Consider the following 23,315-nt stretch of genomic DNA (forward strand, 5'->3'; position numbering starts at 1 on the left):
TTTTCTGAACTTCTCGAGATCCCACATTATGCGTGAATTTGATCGCAAAAACAAGAATTTAAAGGTCATATTGTAAAAACAACAAGCAGTATTTTTGTAATATTTTCATGTTCCAATTTTATTCTATACACATTCGATGATGGTCAATTTTAATAAAGTAAGGATATTTTCATACCACATTCTCCTCTGAAAGATAGGCATTTCAACATTGAACTATGAAATATTTCAAAATCAGTTCATTTAAGTTTTGCGCCAGACATCCAGCCTGAACCTTTCACACATCACATTAGATCTGGTAGAAGTTTGAGAAATCCTTAATTCTCAAAGCGATGCAGACTATATCTATGCTTGCATGTGGGAGTAATAGGAGCCAAATATGTATATCTTATTTATTGTATTACAAGTGAACATACTTTTGTTGAGTATGTACACTGTAATCCACAAAGCCATTGTTTACAAACCTAAATATTTATGAACTCCAAACAGCAATAGGTGATTTCCCGTTCAACTGCGAGATCTCGAGAGATGCATGAAAGACTCGCGTCGAACGTCTGCCGCAAAAATCAAACGATTTGATTTTGAACTCAAATTTCTTTTTTTCGTAGGTCACATCGATCGGCCGATCTTCGACAGAGGAATATTGATTTCGAATACCCTGACTTAATCGAAATTGTCTATCATCAAATGTGTACAGCACATTATTAAGCATGGAAATGTCCCCAAAATACTTTCGCGTTTGTCGAATCCCACGCAATGTTTGACGCCACTACAACGCTATGACTTTTGTTTGTCCTGTTTTTACATTCGATTTCACGCATAACGCGTGATTCTCACAGTGAACGGAAATTGGTCTATTGCACAATGTATGAGAGTGTGCAATAACTTTGCTAAGTAGAATGGAGGGAGGTGGCCGGCTGACTGACTGTGAAGTCCAATCACCTTATTTGGATTAGAATAAAATTGATTTCAAATCAAAACAGTTCATAAATATATTTATAAGTATAAACAGTGGTATGTTGTCTCCAGTGTATTGACTTTTGCTCATTTTATTTTTTAGTGGATTACATCGTTATGCAGTTTGGACGTGTAGCTGAAGATGTATTTACTATGGACTATAACTATCCTATGTGCGCTGTGCAGGCATTTGGTGTGGCTCTTAGTAGCTTTGACAGCAAGTTAGCGTGTGAATAATCCAAATATGGTAAAACATCAGTATTTCAGCAATATTTAATATTGATATTACTATTACCATGGTTTTGTCAGCAGGCCTCAATTCTGAGTTTATGACAGTAATCTCCTTGTGTGTCCTGTGAGGGCGCTTGGTTAAATTTTTTTAATTCAAACAAATCATGTTCATTTGATCTTTGTAACATCTGTGTATGTGGTAAACTGAGTAAAAGGTTGGAATACTTGAAGTTGCACTCTTAGAAGATGATTACCAATTTATCCTAATTGGGGACAAGTATTTCATTTTTTGTCATACAAATATGAGAGAATGAGTTTTTACTTACAAACATTTCGGTCGATAATTATATCCATTCATTCAGTTGGAAAATCATTTTCTACAGGAGTCTGTAATTAAAACAGCAGTCATCACTTAAACTATGTTCAGTCATGTTCAATTATTTACACCACGGTTAGTGCTCTAGAACTGCATTACAACATATCCTCGGGGGCGGACATCCGGGTATTTTCATCGCCTGGCAACCCGCGGCGGTGAAAACAAAGGCCCAAAACTCGCATAAAACGGTACTTTGGGATGATTGTTGAGACTCCTCTGAACAGTGCAACAAAATTAGCCCTACGTGTGTAACATATATAAATTTGGTTGTTCGCGATTACTTTAAAGTTGAGTTTGTGTTGTTTTCTGGAATTTTCACCGGCTCGACCGGCGTTCCACAGCAGCGCACACAGAGCCCATAGAAATGCATGGTACAGTGGTGCGCGTCTTAGCAACGTGGAACGTCCGTGACGTAGCTCCGCCCCCGAGGATACTGATTCATTGTTCATTTACTGATGTGGTTTGACTGTTACACATAGAGTGACTATTGACCTATGTATCCATATGCAAACTGCAATGTGTTCAATGCACATAAACCATTACCTGAATGGTTTCACCAGAATGTTTTGGTGTTCTTTCAAAACACTTTCTTGACAATTTCAATCAGTCGACAGTGTAAAGGCATTTTTAGAAGCTTTTGTCTCGATATGTCACAATGGTGAGTTCAAGCCCAGGCACAAACTAGTCCAAATACACATTAATAACTCCTCAGAGTGCAAATTCAAGGTTTTAAACTTGTACTACAACACAGGATGCATACATACTCTTCTTTATTTCAAACAGTCTACAGTATAATAACTAAAACCAAATCAGTGTTGTGAAATCAGTAGAATGGCTGATAATTGTAGTATATACATCAAATATTTTGGAGATTTTATTATTGATGGATTGTGAGGGAGGACTGATACCATATTAGAAGTGCATCTAAAATAGAAGCCTTTGTAAACTATAAATCACATTTGTAGTATTTTGAATCATTAAAATATCACTTATTTTGAACATAGAAAGGCCTTTGTAATTTATGTAAGTGTATGCACTAGTAATAGAGCAAATATGTAGCCTGGCTTTATATGTTGTTCAGCTGTTATATATATAATACTAGATATTTATATTGCATACCAACTCATCTTTGTTTGTGCATTTATACATATAGATTGCTCACAGATGTACATGTACACACCATACAGGTTTTAAGATCCTATTCAAAAGCAATGTCAATTTATTTCATTTTTTTGTTGTTGTAAATTTGATATACTCATTTCCAAAATGAGCTGTTTTTTAAGCTTTGTATCGTGTGTAATAGCAACGAGAACAAGTCGGTGATGTAGTGGTTAAAATATTTTTTATTCTATTTGTATTTTGTTTGTTTTTTTAGTTATACTGCAATTCAGAATTGAAATCTGCTGACATACTGAACCATTAGAGGCGTTGATTGTATAGGGCACGATGTGAAGATTATTCAAAAATCACTCCTGCTTTAGGGGAAAGATATCTCTTTACAGTGGTGCAATTTAAAGATGAAACTTTATTTTCAGTTTTTTTTTGTTAAATTCAAAACAAAGATAGAATGTTGGTAAAAAAAATACACCTTGATTTCCCAGCATGCATCCATGAGCATGCTCAGTTTAATGTTTGCAGTGCATTGTGGGACTTGACACATTGTGTGATTTGAGAAGTGGCATGATGGGAAGGATAGATATTTCTTTATTTGACAAACGTAACGGATTTAATAAGGTCTTAATTCGACATTTTACAAAAAAATAAATATATTTATTCAAAATATTAAAATGTAAAGTATTACAGCAAGTAGTTGAAAATCTTTAAATTTTTTTTTTGACAAAATGCACCAACAACTATTCATCCCTTTTTTATTGTTGTATATTTGTACATTGTGATATAATCAGTGTTTTGATCTGGATACTTCGTGTATTTTAGTATAATCAAACTACCATTTATGGAGTCAGTACTGCAATAGTTTTAGCTTATCTGTGTAAGACTTGAACACCTAAACACATATTTGAATGACAAATTATATGTACCAGTATCAATACTTAATTATTGAAGCATTGCTAAATGGCTTTACTCCCATAGTGAAATTCACTCATTAGGCATATGCAACACTTTTGTTGTGCAAGACAAAGGAATCTTGTCAATTCTGTGAATTTACATGATTGACAAAAATTGCCAGGAATACACTACATGGTGATTACAGTGTGAGAAGTCAGTTGTAGAATAACAAACACTACATGGTTTTGTAGTTAGCAGTGTCATTCAGTAATCTATAGTAATCTATCTATACATATTGCACATATAGATCTATATATGACTTCAATTAATAACTAGCATTGTCTCAAGATCCAGATTTGTCATTACCTACAAACTGTAATTATGCACCAATGCAGGCTACAAAATTCAGAATATATGTATTATTAGTTCATTTACATGAAATGTCAAATTCAGCAGTTTTTGCAGTAAACATGAGACAGCAGTGGTTTACCTTGATGTGGCCCAGTGACTAATACACGTGTATAACCTCAAAATTCATCTTAATGTACTTGTAATTAATTGTGTGCATTCTATTCTCCCACTCAAGGTTGCCTTGTTTAGCAGTGTAAGTTTGTAATGAAGAAACACTGCTTTCAAGATTCCATGAGTAGATCTTCGTTAGATCAGACAGCTTGAAAGTGTTCAGCTGTTTGTTTCATTAGCAGGATTCTATTTTATCATGGGGGGAATAGTGTCCATGCACAGAATTATGATCTATGTACATCACAGTTATCTCAACACTGTCAGCAACCAATCACGGTCATTGTCTCACAATTTCGTAATTTGCAACTTAAAAGTGCTTCGTTAAGCTAAACTCAGAAATCTTATCTTCCTATCCAGTGTGTCTTGGTGATTGTCTCCAAACATTAATCAAATGAGTTTAGGAGCAATTTCTGTCTATGTATTACGAGCCAATCTCAGTCTGTGCCAGTGATATACCAAACCATTTCATGTAATGTTATTTTTATCACAAAACAAGCTCCCATTCGTTAGAACAGTAACAGGTCTTAAACTTGGCTTTGGGATCTTGACAGATTTATATCCCATGTTTTTTGTATTACCAATAGTAGACCCATAGTCCTTAAAAGCCATGAGTAGACCTACATTCTGTTGAATTTCCAATGATAGCAGTATTCTTGTCTTAAAGAAGCTCAGTGAATTTTTACTACTGAAAAATAAAGCAATTTACAGTACATAGTACCTCATAATCTGTAAAGTGTCCATCCAAATTTGATTTTGTCATACACTTAGAAATCCAGATTTGTATACTGGTGTTTTTTTGTTAGCTTTCATGACCAGGAATAGTGTACAGTAATCTTGGTGGCCTATTCCACTTGTAGTGCTGGCAACAAACTAAGTTTCTAAAAAGTTCACCTTCTGACAACCAAACACTGATGCTTAAATTATTATCGGTGTTAACTTTGTTTGGTTGTGCAATAGTTCAGAATGACATAAAACTACACATCACTGAACAGTGTTTTAGTCATTAATGAAAAGCACATGTTGTTGCTAGATAATTGTATTTCCTTGAGTAGTCATTTAAAAGGTTTGTGGTTATCTCACAGCGCAGGTTCAAATTTTGGGTAAATATATTTTTCTCAAGTTGCTATGGTACACAAATGTAACACTGCATGTTGTGACAGCATCTGCCTGTTAAACTACATGTGTGCTCTTACATAATCTATGCACAGGTTTAGACAAAATGTACCACTCCACTGACGCCTGGTCATGATGCCAGTAATGTCACAATTATTAGGATTAATTCAAATGATACTTACTGTGCTGGCATAAGTCTTCAGTTTGTGGGAAAAATAAAGTATCGTTTGTTGATTTGATGTAATATTTAATCAACCAATTCACTGTCAATAGCTGACCAAAATTGCGTCGTCTTTCATCCCAGTTTGTGTCTCTTGTGAAAGCTAGACTGGAACAAAGTACTGACCATCTTTGCGACAATTACAAGGTTACTAACTTAGTTTTCAAGTCATTTACTTTTTTTGCACATCCAATTTAAAATGTGCAATTTCTATCTGTGGTTGTGTGATGGAAATTGGTGCCAATAATAAGAGCCTTAGCGTAAATTTACTGTTGAACAAATCTTTTAAAATAAGGAATAGTTTGTATTTCAAGGTTTTTTTTAAGTATATTCTGTCCAATATTTTGTTTTTTTCCTTCTGCCCACCCACTTTACACAAGATTTGTACTTGGAAAGTTAACTCCACAACTTCACTGAAGACCATTCCCTCCAATTGTACTTTATTGTTGACTCTTTCATACCCGTATATGTTTGATCTTTCGTGCTATGTGGTAGATTGGATCTCACAATGTCTTATTGTGTTAAATTTTGCAAAATAACTGGCAGTATAGTGAAATACAACCAATTTGCTGTACATCGGTTTTTCTATGAACATGTCCCAGCACAGCCATTTTGACAAGCAACATGAGCATGAAGAGTTAATTTCAGTGAAGCTGGGGGGTTACCAGAACTGCCACTTATCTAAATTGAAAAATATACCATTGGGCTTCATTGTTATATTGTGGCATACATAAAGCTTTGTTGCAGTGTATTTCATTTTCAATACACTATGTGAATTTGTATAAAAGTCGTCCATTTAATATTAAGCACTGAACCTGTCAAATACAATTTTTTTTTGTACAATTGTTATTTAATAGATATTACAATTCTGCTATTTAATAGATAAATTACGGTAAGTGTTCAATGAAATAACACTTTACTCAATATGTAAACAAAGTTGGTCACATGTCATTCAGTGTGATTTTTCATGCCACTGTAGGTCTATAATAAAATGCAATTTGGTGTTTACAAAACCAGACTGATTGGTAGCTCCCTTAGGCTTGTGGTAACAAATTTTCATACTTAAATGGTTTAGTCCATGTAATTTACTTCTATATATTGTAATATAAAGAGTTCTTTATTTTGTTGCATTGACAAAGACTATTGTGAATCTTTTTTTCCAAGTCATAAATTTCTTTCTCATTTTAGAGATTTTCTTGTTAAACACATGAAGACTGTCATGCCTGTATTTTAGCAGCATATGTAATAAAATAATCAAATGTGCTTGCAGTTTCTGAATATATTCGTTTGGTGTGAGTTGAAGTATCTGTCTAATTGTGGAGTCAGTGTAAAGCTACAAGATTGTGCCTGATTGGCTACCTAACACAGTCACACAGACCAATCAGCAAGCATCTTGTTTGTAAATTTTTTGACATGTCTTGTATTATGCTTTTATCTGAACTGCAATTTTGTGTACACTCCATGTACAAGTCGTATGGAAGCCATATGAAACACGACTGTTGCCCGTCAAGACACCACTGAATGTATTTAATATGTGTCCCATGCTTTCCTTGGAAGCATATGGGTAAATTGTGTTTAAAACAAAATTTAAATATAGCGATCAGTCCTATACGAGTTGTGAATTTCTGCAAGATGGCATGTATGATGACTGGGCTTGGGCTTCAGATCTAGGTTTCAGCGGTTGGTGAAATATTTAGACAGCAAAAATACATCCTTATCATACAATGTTCATTTTGGAATGAAAGTGTTCTCGCATCTTTCATGACAACTGTGAAACTGTTCCACATTTTCATGAATTTACTTTTGAAAAGTGTAATTTCTAACATGGCTGAATACATTAATACACTAGGTATTAATTCATTTCAGTTTACTTCACTATTTTATATAAAATTGTGATTACTATGGCCTTTACATGTTGAGATCAATTGATCACATATTAATCTTTTTCCCCCAATAGAATAGTTTACTGAAAACTGATGCACGATAGCAGTTTTGGGTTCTTTAGTGGTTCCTTCGCTGCCATTTTTATTTCCTAAGCCAAAGGGGAGGCCCGACTAGTTTTGTGTGCTTCTAGGTTGTATAATAAATACAAAAGACAAGAATGGAATGGAAATACCTTGCACTAGCAAATAAACAAATTCAATCGGAGGCAACTGAGCAAATATGCAGCGTTTACGTTACAGGATCTCGGCACGAGTTGAAATTTATAATCCTATGGTTTGCAGAGGGATTACAGCAGTTACATTTATGTTAGTCTGGACTCACTTGGGAACAACTTGGCTCGTGCCAAAATCACGCCCTCATTCTTCTAACCAGACATGGAAAACAATATGCATATGACGATAATTGCTTTATTGAAATTATATCTATTTGCTGTTATATTTATTACGAGTCATCGTGCACATGAACGACAAAGAAGATTTGAAAAACAAGTATTTTTTCACGTCAATTTATAGTTTCAAGAACAATTGTTTCCCGCAGCACATAAATATGCATCACTGATGACGGTTTGCATTCTATTTATTCATTATTACAGCATCTGACCATATCTAGATGCACTTCCCTCCAATTCATGTCATAATGGTATGAATCTGTATGTTCTCTTAAATTCACCACTGAGGGCGTGATTTTGGTTTCTGTCAAGTGTTTAGGCAGCACATCTCGGCACATGTTACGGACCTGAGCATCTATCGGGACCGAGAAAGTTATTTTCGTCACGTGCCGACTCAGTCCCAACCGTAAACACAGACACGAGTCTCGGAACTGAGTCGCCACATGCCGAGCTCTCTAACGTGAACACCACTACTGTCCCATTGACTGGTAATAAATTAATCACACACACTCTATTGCTAGAAGAAAATAGAAACTCTTTTCATGCAATCTTTTCCAACTGAAATTGTACAATTTGAACAAATTGACAATTGTATGATAAAGGGATCCATGAATTTGGTAATACAACTCTAATATGAGGGTAGGGTAGTGGTTTAATAACAGATTTGTGTTTCCTTGTCAGTACACTGGAAATGTAAGGCTCCAGGAATATGTTTGGCAATAGCTGAACAAAAAATAATTTGAAACTTAAAATATTTTGTTAACAAATGGATGGATAAATAAAACAGAATACCAGTATTTACAGAATAGTCTTTATTTTATTCTTATCCCCCAATATAATCCCACCAAATCAATTTCATTTATACTCAAGTACACCAATAATAAAATAACAGCACATATAAATGTACTCCTATTCCTTACAGATACAGAATGACTTAGGGGGTCATATTCATATGGTGAATGAGCTAGGGGGTCATATTGACAGATCATTCTTAGTCTTTGAAGATCGCATAATGTTAAGGAAAGCTGGAAATTGAATGACCAACCCTTCTCACCACACAAATTATAAATAAATATTCAACTGCAATGCATTACTAAACTTTTCAGTCTAAAGTTCATAACATGACTTCCCAAACAGAATAGTACATGCACTATAAACAATAATCAAATAGTGTTTAGTTACCATTAATCAAATTCTAGGGGCAAGTCCCAATATTTTAACTGTACTCCAGTGGTTGACCAATAAGAAATTAGACAACACTTTGTCTAGAGGCAGCTAATAAGTTTTGAACTAAACAGGCAATTTTAATAGCTAGACATTTTTTTGATCTTATCTCTTAAATTATTCAAGCAAGGCTAACCAAAAATAAGCTTGAACAAGCTTTTGTACTGTTAAATACCACTGTCGGTCGTCACAGCATGTTCTGTTCGATATGGGACTCATAGCAACGTGTATAACATATGTAAAATACATTTTTTATTTATATGAAATGCGAACATACGTTGCGCAACGACCACCACCCTTTAATATATCCAAGTTTGAAAATATTAAGATAAAAACTGACGGCACCCACAAGATCATATTCACAATGATGACAGACATATTTCCCACTATACCTTGCAACCTTTATGATAAATGTAAAACTAATACGGTAACTCATGTAAAATACCCTGGATGCAAACGGCCGCTAAGACCTCATTGAGAACAAGAGTCTGAAACTTGTTTTTACACCTCAAAAATTCTGTCATTCTCTCAGGTCATTGCGTCTATAGTTCTCCTATAGAAACTATCTTGGTATATGTGTTTGAAGCAGCCAACAAGATTGAATGAAGGAAGCAATATTTGAAAGGCAAAAAACAAGACATGTGGTTCTTTCACTTCAGACATTTAATGGCTAACTGTGTCTAAGGCAATACAACAATTAAACATAACATATACAGATATGTTAGCCCGTTTGAATCTGTGCAGTTCCTAGGAATGAATGAAAGACAATCCACCCCGTTCAGTAAATATACCTTGATTCTGTTAAAAAAAAAAATAGGACCTAAAATATACAAAATTCTTTAAATGCAAAGAATTGAAAAGGTTGCTCTAATAAATATGATCATGATAGCACCATATTAGATTGGCGGATCAGAGATTCTTGGGCCTATTTACTTGCGTGCAGTTTCATAATTGTCTATGAACCATTGAACAGTCTCTTTGATTGCTGAAAAAAACAAAAGCAGAAAAAAAATCACATTCATTGTGTAGAGGGCACTATACAAGATATACAATTCAACAACCCAACACAGAGGGCAGTGTCAATACTGTATGTCTGCATACAAGTTTTAAATGCTTCACACTGTAGTTAGATTTGGTATCCATAAATATCCTTACACAAAAAAGGCTAGAATTTTAGCCAGACACATTTTGTACATTTAGGGTTAAATAGTCAGCAACAATAAATGCACTTAAATTCTTGCACTTAAAGGGTGGCAGTCGTCGTGCCGCATCCTGTTCGATAAGGGACGCATGTAAAATACATTGTTTATTTACATGAAATTCGAACACACGCTGCGTGATGACCACCATACTTTAAAATTTCGTTTTCGCTGCTGTCTCCAACCCCCCCAGGAATGTTATTTGTAAAAGGTGGTCCAAGAAATGTGTTTAGAGTGTTGATTCAAGATGGTTTGCAGAAATAAAAAAAGAGTTGATATTTATGGTAGACTGCTATATCATGTTGTTTACAAATAAGTGTCTACCCATGAGGCTTTGCATTTGCATCATGCTTAAGACTCAAATTCTGCATGTACGCAGGTAACAACTCTTTCGCTTTGGGGAGTAGATACAAATTCTACACCAGCCAAAAAGATGCACTGAATTCTCAAATCATACATGAATTTGTGAATTTGTATTCTCACCTTGTTTGATTGAGGTAAACTCGAAGTCTGGTAGGCGTTCTCTCAACTTGCCATTGTTGGCAGTCTTCTTGAATTGACCATCAGATTTGCTGGTGTCATACTAAAATGGTTGTCAAGGCAATGAGTCACGTAACTACAACAGTGCTCCATGTATCGAAAATGTTAATATACCTTACATACAGGCAGTGCCAAGATCTTGTTGCGGGAAAGAGACCCCAAAGATTGTTTTTTTCCCCCCAAAAGTGATCCATTTTTGAATACTATGGTTTTCATGGCCAGGCAAACACTAGATGCAGCAACGTTGAGGAAACAAACACTATTTGTGGGGGGGGGGGTGTTAAAAACAAGTCTTGTGGCTTTCTGAACGGCTATTTTTAATTACCGATAAAGTTAATTCTGCACAAGTGAATTAACGCTGACATTTCTGTAGTACATGTAGCAGTAAGGAGTCTGCTCTTAATTACCAATCATCTGAGGCCTTGTGGTTGGATCCACGATTCGTAATTGTAAAATTCAAACCTCCACCTGAGAGCGTATGTACATCACAAAGAAATGAGTGTGCTAGCTACAGCCTTAAATGATCAGATTTCCTTGACGTTTACAATATGGTTTTATTATATGTTGTTCACTAAATTCAGAAAAAAATATATAGATGCATGGTCACTAAACGACTTATGGCACAAAACACAGTTCAAAAAACCATAAAATAGTCGTTTTGTGCCATTTTTAGTACAAATTCTTGACACATTCATTTCATTACATATCAAGAAGAAATGATTTGTACCAATAGTTATAGAATACCGGTAGGTACTTTATTTATTATGTTCAATACTAGCAATCTACCTTAAATTATCCTTTTCAAGATGTGAACCAAACTAGTTTTTGGATGCACTGTACCCAAGAAGTACTCGAGAGATACGCAGCATATACGCGGGAACTATACCCAACAGAGGGTTGACAGTTGTGGTAAAACTGATAAAAAAAAGTTTTGTTCAGCTTGATACAACAAACTACACTGAACCAAGAGCACATTACTATACAGCTATCTCATCTTGTCTTATTTCAAATCAAAGACAGACAGAATCAAAAGGATACCACTACTTCCCCTTTGAATTCAAAAGCTTCCACGACCATCTCAGCAGCATCTTTGATTGAAACCTCATCATCTTCACCAACAGAGAGAATGATTGGAGAGGATTCATCATACTCACGCAATACCCATAGAAACAGTCTGGCTAAGTCTAATGAATAAATAAACTGACGACGTGGTGATCCTGTACCCCAGATAACAAAAGGAGTATTCTCTTCTGCAATGCAAAAAGTAAATCTAGGGTCAGTTATAAATAAAATTATACCGTACTACCAGTGTCTCATTAACCTTTTCACCACCAGTTCCATCTTATCATCACAAATTCACAAAATATTCCTGTTTATAATCTGCATCCCCCTTTAGAAGATTGGGACAAACATTGAATTGGGAAGCGCTGGAGGGTAGGCGGTAAAGGTAAAGTTAGGGTTAGGTTAGAGATGCAAATGGCTCTCTTTCCAAGTTATGTAAGAATTTAGTTTTTCAAACAACTGCTCAAAAATTTTTCAGTTCACGTTTGTGAAAAATAGAACTCTGTGGTGTCAACAAAATTAGCATATGAGAGGTGTTCAATAATATATTTATATTCCATGTCAGGCCAGCAATAGTTCCACTGTTAACATTCTACCATTTCACTTTGTGGTACTGTGGAAAATATGCACATGTAATAAATATACATTTGGAAGATTTTCGCATGAATGAATTATTTCTTACTATTGTTTCAAGTAATGATTCTTTCATTCTTAGCATTTTTGCAAAATTTATTTTCTATATTCTTGATATTAAATATATAGGCACCCACTCCCATTACTAACTACCGGTACCTTCAAAAGTATGATACAATATATTATTTGGAGCGATGAGTTTTCTCTTTATAGATCAGCATACACTTGTGATTACCAACTGTGGCTCAGATTGATACAAAACTCTGACAGTAATACCTTGTGTCTGCTGACATCAAACCAGGAACAAATATTGTGTACCGGTAATTATATATAATCAGAGGTACATTACTTGAGGTTTGCAACGCGCATAGTACTGTATGGTGACATCATGTCAAGATCCCATTCAAGTCTCATCTCGTAAATAGCGAGACTGGTGCTACGACCGTCTGACATGAGATAGGCGGTTTGTAATAAATTAATAAAACATGTATTACCACATTCATAGTGAAAAAATGTAATACATCGAAAATGTAAAGAAAATATAGTCATCGTAATCCGTCATATCGTGAGCAGCTATTTTGATCCACCTGGACATTCCAGTATCCTAGTTACCTCGGGCATGCGCATTCGAATTATTCTGAGTTGGAACGCTTATGCGAGAGCGAGATTGAAACGGGATCTTGGTATCATGTCACCGTAGTTGCAAACCCCAAGTAATGTACCTCTGATATAATATATACTATATATTACGAGAACAGTATATATATGATTAAAGGGGAACCGCGCAATCCCATGGATTAAGTCCGTCTCTGTCCATTATGCTCACTTACTCAAACTGTGATTTTCAACCGAAAACAACAACTTTATACATCAAAAGCCCAACCAGATGAGTGTAATTGCTAGAGTACATATTCATGCCCCCGTAGAAATGTATTTGGAATCACAGCTTGATCTCTAAACATCGTAAATGGCACATTTCACGGAGCTCCTGCCACGATGTGAGCGGCTTGGTTCGGATTATCATACTGATTGTGGTGGCCATATTGCCCCTATATATAGTATCAGTTTCCTCTTAAGACACACACCATGAGAATTCAACAGTAGATTGCTTTCAAGGTCTGTTAATCATGAGTAACAGACAAGTGTTATTCATATACAATGTGCATAATATTAGAAACTGCTTTAACTTTAAAAAAACAAAAACAACAATAATAACTTTATTGTTATCGAATCTTAGTTGAGATTTTGATAAAATTACAATAAAGTATAAAATCATAATAATAAAAAAGTAAAAACAGAAAATTCAGTTGAGACAAAAGTAAAATAAGTACATTGCATAGATGGTAATATTAAAATAAAATTTTATTTATTTATTTATAAATTTTTTGATGGTTTTGATATGAGACAGCAGAGAGTTGTTATTGTTGGAAATTATGAAAATTTACAAATGCCATGAAATCGTCAAATAATGAAAATTTCCAGCAGTGAAATTTAAATGATTTACAGTGTATAACTTGCATAACAATATCTCACATCGGTTCAATATGGCTCAGTAGTTTGTTCATTATTGTTAAATTAAACAAAAAAAACTTACTTTTTGAACAATAGACTTTGTTAATCAAACCAGGTATCACATGTCCATCCTGCAAATTAAAGTTATCATGAGGTCCAAACACATTAGTTGGAATTACGGAGGTAAACTTGCAACCATGTTGAGTGTTGTATCCTCTAGAATAAATTATATACACAAATACATTGAGTTTTTATTAAAAAAACAACAGTATTGTCAATCAATCAATCAATCAGTCAGTCTCTATTCAGTGCCGGGCCGCAACCCATCATACAATATTTAAAAACACATAGGTAGAGGTGTTCTTACAGAGAAAAAGAAACACATACTACTAATTACAACTCTAAAGAATGAATAAATCACTAAAATATTACATTTAACTATCTCTATAATTATCTCGTCTTTTGAATGTTATAACAAGTATATAGCTAAGCGATGAATAATACAAGGTTGTCAGACATGTATATGTCAGACTTATTTATGTACGAATTTAGAATTTCAGATGGGCAAATTCAGAACTACCAGTAATTCTATAAAAAAAATTCTTTCATTAAAATCACTGACTTGCATGACATAATTTTTAAAAATTTAACAGCACGATTGTGAAGGCGACAGTGTTGATGTTGCAATTTACAGCAAATAAAACTCGATCAGGAAATAAAATATAAAAATTCAATCAGGAGCTATATAGCAACAATTGGACACAGAGATTTATGGTAAATTGTGTGTATGCAAGACCAAAATCAGACTATTGGTTCAGTAAATATTATTCATCAAATAATTAAATCCAAAAAATACCAATTAATAAAAAATTATGATATAAGAGTGATATATGGTATTAAAAATCATGCACTTACAAATATGTTAAAAGTGACTTTAATTTTCAACAACAGTTTCTTAGATTCACAAAACTGAGATGCATAAATTAATGCAAGGCCGATGTATTTTAAAGCAATTAAAAAAGGGGAAAAATAAATTGCTTTAAGCGTGAAATCTCTTACTTTTTTATTAACTTGTACTTACTTGTTGAGAACATCAATCATTCTTTTAGCGTAGGAATATCCAAAGTTGGAATCATGTGGTGGGCCGTTGTGAATCATCGTCTCGTCTATTGGGTACGTGGTCTTATCAGGAAATATACACGTCGAGAGACACGACACACATTTCTCAACTCCAGTTTTGTAACAACAGTATAAAACATTATCGTTGATCTTCATATTGTTTCTCTGTGGAGCAAACACATTTAAAATTTTACCTTTTCACCACAAATTCCCTTTTTTCATCACAAAATACGTTTATAGTCTTCACTTTCTTTCAGAAGATTGGGGCAAAAATAGCCAAAAAAAAACAAACTCAAAATTGGCTCAAATTTGTCTGTTGGCTACAAAATTAGGGTCCATTTCCAGAAATATTGAAGAATATAAGAAAAAAGTGTAAAATAATAAAGACGAGAAAGTCTGGTGGTAAAATGGTTAATTCCCTTCCCTTTGTATAATGAAATGATATTTATAAATGGATTATGTGAAATATGTGATAGATTGAATAAATGAAATGTTCACTAAATGACTTTTGAGTCATCTAAATTTTAAGCTTTGTATTGAATCAAATTACATGTATGTTACTCTTGAACAGTATGGACAGATTCACGAAGATTCATCTTTGAAATATTGCAGACCACAGTAATTCAAAACAAGCTTCATATCTTTCAATGCCTCCACCCCAATTTCATGTGGATGCCCCACAAAAATTAATTTTGGCATTCTAAAGTATTAAGGGGGTATTCTAACAAATATTTCATATAACTCAAATATATTCCGTAAATGATGCATATTAACTTGGGATAACCGGTCACTGGTAGCATAGTGGTTGTCGCATCAGACTCATGATCGGTAGACCCAAGTTCAAATCCTACTTTAGGTTGAACATAGACCCCTACCCTGGGTGAGTGTGCCACAGACTCAATAGGAAGGCCAATTCCACTGGCCGAGATTCATTCACTAACAAATGCGGTATTGGGGAACCTTTGTTAAGGTCTGCAGGTGCCTGTGTTCGACCGGGCCTGGTTGACGCCAGGATAGTGCATTAAAATTGCCATTTGATGGGGAGATTGCCACACAGCCCTGTCATGTAGTCTCAAACAGGAAATGACTTCTGTGGAAAAATGCACTATGTGTCAGCACTAGCACTTGCAATTTGCACTTACAAAATAGAAAAAAAAAAAACAGTCAGGAGAGAACAGTGACATTCAATGTCCGGAACTGTCTCTGGCACAAAAAAAACAAACACAAAAAAAAAAAAAAAAAAACTTAGGATAATTGTTATTTAGTCTAGACTACTAGAAGCGGGTCTAAACCATTAATTGAATTTATTGTATACTACTGTATACTGTAAAGGGGTTAATTATTCACTGGGTTTTAATTTAGCTTATTTCGCTGACTCGACAATGCGCCCAATTAAAACCCAGTGAATATGTAAAATTGAGCATAGAACACATTATCTAAATGATAAAACCGTGAATTTAAAACCCACTGAATATGCCTGAAATGGTAAATCAGTAAAATTTAAACCCAGTGAAAATTAGTCATTTTACAGTATTATCTAAATATTACTTGTGTTGGCCATAGACATACTGCTCTCATTTATGTAAGCACCGCTGCTAATAGAGCAAATAAAATAGCAATTCTTGGGATGATCTAAATTTTCTAAAATTATCTAAATATGTGCTTCTGTAAAATACTTTATTTTCGCTTGGAATTAATTTTCGCTGAAAGAATGATTCAGTGAAAATAAAATCCATATTATCCAAAATATTATACATTCAACTTGTCAAAAATCAGTGAAAATAAATTCCATACAAAACACTCATAATGTCTTTTCAGCGAAAATTAATTCTAGCTAAAATAAAGTATTCTAAAGTAGATTAATAGGACATGCTGGAAAATGAAAATGTTGTAGTTTACATTATAAATGCAGTATGTGACAAACTGTAAAAGTTAATTTTGCAACTAACAGAAATGCTTATGTTTTAATAATTTGGGGGTTATCATGAGGACAATTTAAAGTGAAGTAACAATGACCCCCCCACTCTCTTACAATAATCATTAACAGTTCTTTGATTGGATTGTAGTTACAAGGCCTGTGGAGGATTTTTGATAGTTATATTTGCTCTGCACTCATTTATATATGCCAAGCAACAGTTATTTAGAATAATCTGAACAATGACTTTCAGCTTGTAGACAAATTTTAAACAATTTAAACGTAAACTAAACAGTATTTTCATATCAATTTTCAAGCTTTTTTTTAATAATTACTATTTATACCGATTTTAAATGATATGAAGGCATCTTTCCATTGTTTACTTGTTATGACTGCAATTTATACTGCATACAATGATTTAATGACCATCTTTTGCGGCCATAGCAATTTTATGATTTAATTAAAACAACAAAAATTTAACACAATAATATAATAATAATCAAAGAAAGCTTAGAAAGAACTCCCGTGTGCTGAGAGTATTGAAGACACATTTCAAATTAATTTAAAATTACTTGAACTTGAGATGTTGATGGAAACGCAGAAAACTAATTACCGGGTATGCAAATAAGATAACTAATATGAACAGATTTAAGTGTAAAACTAATAAGGTCTGCACAATGTTATTGTACCAAGTTTCATTGAAATGTGATTAGAACCAAAAAATATTAATTATTATGCTAATTAGAGAATTAATATGAACAGATTTTAACCCAAAATTAATCAGGCTGTCTATTGTCCTAGAGCATTTATTTACCATGTTTTATTCAAATGTGATGATCAATACTTGAGATATCAGTATTAATTAATTAATTATGTTAATTAGGTGATTGAGAAGCATAAATATTTACCAAAAACTAATATGGTGTATAGTCCTAGGTTCATTGAAATGTGATGGGTACTCTTTAAAAGTTTCATTGAAATCCAATGAGTGGTTTTTAGACATCAGTGCAACAGCCATAGAACAGCAAAAAATTAACTAATTATGCAAATTAGGTAATTAATAGGCACAATTATTTATCCCAAAATTAATCAGGTCTCTGCATAGTCCTAGAATATCTATGTCGCAAGTCTCATTAGTACTTGAGATATCAGGTGAAAAGCTGAAAATTATTTAATTATGCTAATAAAGTGATTAATATGCACAAATTTTTACCCAAAAACTAATTAGGTCTCTGCACAGTCCTCAAGTAACTATGTACCAAGTTTGATTGAAACGTGATCATTACCACTCAAAATATCAAAAGCTGAAAATTAATTAATTATGCAAATTAGGTAATTAATATGTACTGATATTACCCTAAAAACTCTCAGGTCTGTGCAGTGTCATATGACATATATGTACCAAGTTTTATAGAAATGTTATGATTAGTATATGAGATATCAGTGGAAAAACCGAAAATTGATTAATCATTATGTAAATTAGGTAATTAATAATATTAACAGATTTTTACCCAAAACTAACCAAATCTGCGCATTAGTTCAGCACATCCATGTTTCATTGAAATCCAATGAGTGGTTCTTCAAATATCAGTGGAACAGTCATAGAACAGTTTAAAATCAGTTAATTATCATGCAAATTAGGTAATTAATATTCATAGATTTTTACCCAAAACTAATCAAATCTGCGTATTGGTTCAGAGCATCCATGTGCCAAGTTTCATCAAAATACAATGAGTGGTTCTTCAGATATCAGTGGAACAGTCTTGGAACAGCTAAAAATCAGCTAATTATCATGCAAATTAGGTAATTAATATTCATAGATTTTTACCAAAACCTAATTAACTCTGCGCATTATCCCAGAGCATCTATGTACCTAGTTTCACCAAAATTTGATTAGTGGTTCTTGAGATAACGGTGGAACAAAAAAAAGTGAAATACATACATACATACATACATACATACAGACATACAGACAGGGTAACTGCAAAGACTCCCTTTTGTGCTTCGCACACGGGAGTCAAAAATGAGAGAACAGTCAAACCTGTTAATGGCCACATTTATACTGTAAAATACTCATTTTTGCTTGGATTTTATTTTTGCTAAAGGATTTAATAAAATTCAATGAATATACCTTTTTTCCTATATTTTACATTGAACGCATCAAAAATCATTAAAAATAAACTCAATACAAAACACCCAAAGAAGATTTTTCAGTGAAAGTTGGTTACAGCTAAAATAAAGTATTTTACAGACCACATGCCTGTAGCTACCCTACAGGGTGCATATAAAGACCACTTGTCTAATGTACCCAGTAACTGTCTTTTTGGCACGAGTTTGGTCAAATGAACCTGCATTAATTGAAGGCCAAAATGATTGAAGATCATGGCATGTTTATCTTTTTCATCACCAGACATTCACGCCCAAATTTTTCCATACTTTTTTCACTGGAAATGAAGCCCAATTATGGAGCCAACAGACAAAATTCGAGTCAATTTTCAATCAAAAAAATTTGGCTAAATTTCGTTCCAATTGTCTGAAGGAAAGTGCAGACTATAAACAGGACTTTTTTGTGAATTTGTGATGAAAAGAGGGAACTGGTGGTGAAAAGGTTATAGTGTTTTATGCTAGTCTGTACACTGACATTTTCAGATAAACATACTTAAATTTATTCCCAGTTTTTAAATTTTGATATCCAAACTATATATCAACATTGACATAGAACTACCTGTCTATGAAGAAAAAGATTTAGGGGTCACACTTATTTTAAAAATTTGTTTGTCTGTTTTGTTTTTTACATCTTCCTCCAAAAAAATTATTTTATTGACAAATATGAAAAAGATAAAATTAATTTATTGTTTGAAATATTTCCCCTAAATTATGAGTTTTGTGCATACAGCTAGCTTATTTTAGTTCAAACAGGGGATAACCTAGAGAATAATTTCAGAGGCTGAATTACAAAATCCTTGGTTAATGTTGATGAAAAATATGTATACTTTGTGATGGACAAAAAGGATTATGGTAAACATGAGATATCTGCAGCAGCTGTTGCAGTCCAATTCACAATTTTAACAAGCTGAAAATCTATTCCAATTTTAAAGATTACTGCAGAAAAATTATGTACATGAGCAAATATGAAATGTATGCAAATGTATGAATGAATGTGTAACGAATTATCTAATGGTTTTTTTTTTTTTCTATCGAGCTGTAATTTTGCCAGCCAAAATTGTGGTGCTAAATTTGTATGCATTTTTTTGTATTATTTTTGAGCAAATGAACAAAATTTATTCAGACTGACTTGAAAAAAAAAAAATAGAAAAAAGCTAATTAAATAGCTCGTCAGTGTAATGTGCATAATAAACAATTTTTTTTTTTTTGTATTTTTACAGAACCAGTTTATAATATTTTTATAATATGGCTTACTTTATTTTACCTGAAATCTAGTTTGATTGAAAACCACAAATTGGTTTGACTCATTTATTATTATAGTATTTACAAATTATAGAAAGACAGAATTTCACATGATTTTATCATAATCTCTACAATAAATATATATAGCAAAGGATGAAGTATTTTAGACAACATGTGCCCATTGTCCTAGATATTATTTGGATGATGTGCTCTTCTAGGACAGATGCAAATATAGTATGTATTGGTTTAAATTTGAAATTTTGCTGCAAAGTATAAAATGCAAGATTAATGTTTGTAGCAACGAACATTTTATTTGTGATTTTTAGAGCCGCTGTCTTACAATGTGTGTAATAATTACCTTCTAACAAATGCCCTCAAAATTGAAAGCAGCAAAAACAAGCGACAGTTCAAAACGCTGAATGTTATTGTCAGTTAATAACTTTTTTATGCACAAACTGCTTGTGTGAGTGTTAACATACAGTGCACTCTAACTGACTCTATATTTTATGTTTAGAAATTATGTTACAAATCTGTGTGACCATCTTCTCCAGCATGCAATATAAATAGAATAGTGTCACTCAATGGGAAAATTTACACTGTTATAATTTTGTATCTCCACTACACTTCAGTCAGTACGATCGCCAAAATGCCTTCGTGCATAATAACCTCATAATAATACTTACAAAGAAATCTAGATTGTATTTCAAATTTCTAAAAAGTCCACCAACCATGGCTGCTAAGTGTATAACATGAGTTGGGTGATGCTTTTCAAACAAGGCCATAGTACTCTCCTCAGATCTGTAAAACATAAAACATAGGTACATCATCAGAGTAATATTGAATTATTGTATTTACTCTATTAGTAACACATACGTTTTTGTAAATAAACAGATGAGTATTCATATATAGTCAAAATTTAATGATTCAGTCTACAAAAAATGCATCACTAATTTTTAATTTTTTAAATTGCCATTCAATATTCACCAGGGATTGCGTTAACTCCATATTTTGCTTCCCGGACTCCAATAATTTTTCAGGCAAGATGGGGTCCAATCTCTGATAAAGTTATCCAGGGTCAGATATCAATTTCTTAAAATTTTGTAAGTGGGACTCATCTTGCTAAGACATTAGTGCAAAACCCTAATTCACTTAATTGAATTCACATAAATATGTAAAATAACAATAGCACTCATTGTTTCTCTGCCAAGTTCATAAATTTAAACCCGAGTGAAATTGCTCATAACACCAAACAGGTGACATTATTAACTGCATGTGAAAATAAAAGGTTTTATATATTTTGAATATTTTTTCTTTATCACAAACACATTTTCAAGATTTTTTAGAGTCAAGGAAAGTCGTATTGTGTAGAGATGAGTTCCTTGGCAGGTGTATCAATTAGCGACTTTCGTATACGTTCTCATTATTTAATTTCAGGTAGCATAAATAAAATGATATAAACACAAGATGTACAGTACTTATACTGTATTATGACAAGATGCTATCTTAAATATTTTCTGCATCAAGCCAAATTCACTAAAATGATAAATTTCAAAGTGTGTTTTGCAATGTTTTTGTGTAATTTTACTTACGTAAGGTCAGCATCTGCGGATGAGACAAAGACCCATTTTTCATCAGGTAGGGATTCGGTCTTTGATACCTGTTCAATGGCTTTACCGACCAAACCAGTACCACCAGTCACCAAGATCACTTTGCCGGGCATCTTAAATCTGAAATGTAAGTAATATTTATAACTTAAAATTTAACTTCATGAAAAACAAATATTAACGAGTCAGTTATTAATGAATAACAAGTAATAGTAAGAGTTCCTTAGCGCCCCCAGAGCCATAACTCTAATCCTAACCCTGGCCATCCAGTGGCCCTCCCCCATTTTCAATTGTATATGTTCCTCTTCAGGACACGTATCATTAATTTGTTACTAAAGTGACATGATTTCATCATTTTTTTTAAAAAAATTAGAAAAATTATTTGGGTGTTTCAGGCTGAGCATGTGTGATATTTGTGTTGATTGACATTGATTTTCCCACAATCCAATGCGCTCTTCTAATAGAAATCATAAGTACGAGTTTTGACCTGGATACAATTTGTACTAATTACAACCAGTTACTCAAATGCCTTCCAATCACCAAGGAAATTACCGAGTTATAGTGCTTAGGAAAGTCTCAGTTTGTACTTGTTGGTTGCACAACAGTCAAAGTTGATATAACATGAAACCCATCTGTCGCATGAGGGGGTTCAACGACCACAGCCCTTTAATAAATCTGATATCGATACTAAATAAAAACAAATCAATATTTTTGTAAATGTTTTTTTTTATAGGCATTTCAAATGGGAAAAAACAATATTTTTTTTAAATGTTAAATTTAATTAATTAATTCAGAAGATACTATGTCCGTATTTCACATACGATAATATGATTACTGGTACATGTTGTACATGTATGTACAAATTTTTGATGGGGGGTGGGGGGGGGGTGGGGGTGGGGGGCACTGAGTTATCTGATCAGCCAAGAAAAAATTAAAAAAAAAAATTAAATAAAATCAAACTGCTCCACGAACCAAAAAAAAAAAAAAACGCAATCTAGAATGACTAGACAAAAATGAAGTATGACTAGGCAAAAAAAGAGTAAGAGATATTCATTAAATAAAAGTGGTGGCAGGTGTGCCACGTTGTTTAACAAACCACTATAACGGAGAACGTGTTAATTTTCTTTAAAAAAATAGCATAACATGTCAACTGTGATACAATGAACTTCTTTAAATACCTTGCAAAAATAAACAATACCTTTAGTATACTCGTCTCTACCGGGGAACCTCTACTCCACGATACAACAGTTTAAGTGTCACTTGCCAGAAGAACAACCTTTGACCTTTGGTGTTATACTGTCGATAGAGGGCGTGGACATGTTAACTTTTGACGCAAGTGGGCGC

General features: G+C 33.4%; 2 protein-coding genes across 5 annotated transcripts in view; one reads left to right on the forward strand and one right to left on the reverse strand.

Moving 5' to 3' along the window:
- LOC100378525 (tubby-related protein 3-like) overlaps nt 1-6,686 on the forward strand; it is a 52,872-nt gene extending 46,186 nt beyond the window's left edge. For 2 of the 3 annotated variants that reach the window (XM_085506434.1, XM_085506433.1), the window contains one exon: nt 1,058-6,686. In XM_085506434.1, the coding sequence (XP_085362560.1) occupies nt 1,058-1,191 (134 nt within the window). In that variant the 3' untranslated portion in view covers nt 1,192-6,686. The remainder of the gene's footprint in view (nt 1-1,057) is intronic. The other variant, XM_006818309.3, reaches the window with a different exon arrangement.
- Nucleotides 6,687-9,624: 2,938 nt separating this feature from the next.
- On the reverse strand, nt 9,625-23,258 carry LOC100377929 (GDP-L-fucose synthase-like). 2 transcript variants are annotated; one of them, XM_085506435.1, is made up of 8 exons: nt 23,170-23,258; nt 21,957-22,094; nt 21,051-21,165; nt 15,007-15,209; nt 14,008-14,141; nt 11,757-11,968; nt 10,662-10,761; nt 9,625-9,964 (listed from the first exon to the last, which is right to left on the reverse strand). In XM_085506435.1, the coding sequence occupies exons 2-8, from the start codon at nt 22,085-22,087 to the stop codon at nt 9,909-9,911; spliced, it is 951 nt and encodes a 316-aa protein (XP_085362561.1). In that variant the 5' UTR covers nt 22,088-22,094; nt 23,170-23,258; the 3' UTR covers nt 9,625-9,908. The 2 variants fall into 2 exon arrangements, with proteins under 2 accessions (XP_085362561.1, XP_077866652.1); XM_078010526.2 differs by having other exon boundaries at nt 23,150-23,236.
- Between the last annotated feature and the right edge of the window lie 57 nt (nt 23,259-23,315).

Source organism: Saccoglossus kowalevskii, chromosome 12, assembly GCF_978046115.1.
Source record: "Saccoglossus kowalevskii chromosome 12, keSacKowa6.1, whole genome shotgun sequence".
NCBI lineage: Eukaryota > Metazoa > Hemichordata > Enteropneusta > Harrimaniidae > Saccoglossus > Saccoglossus kowalevskii.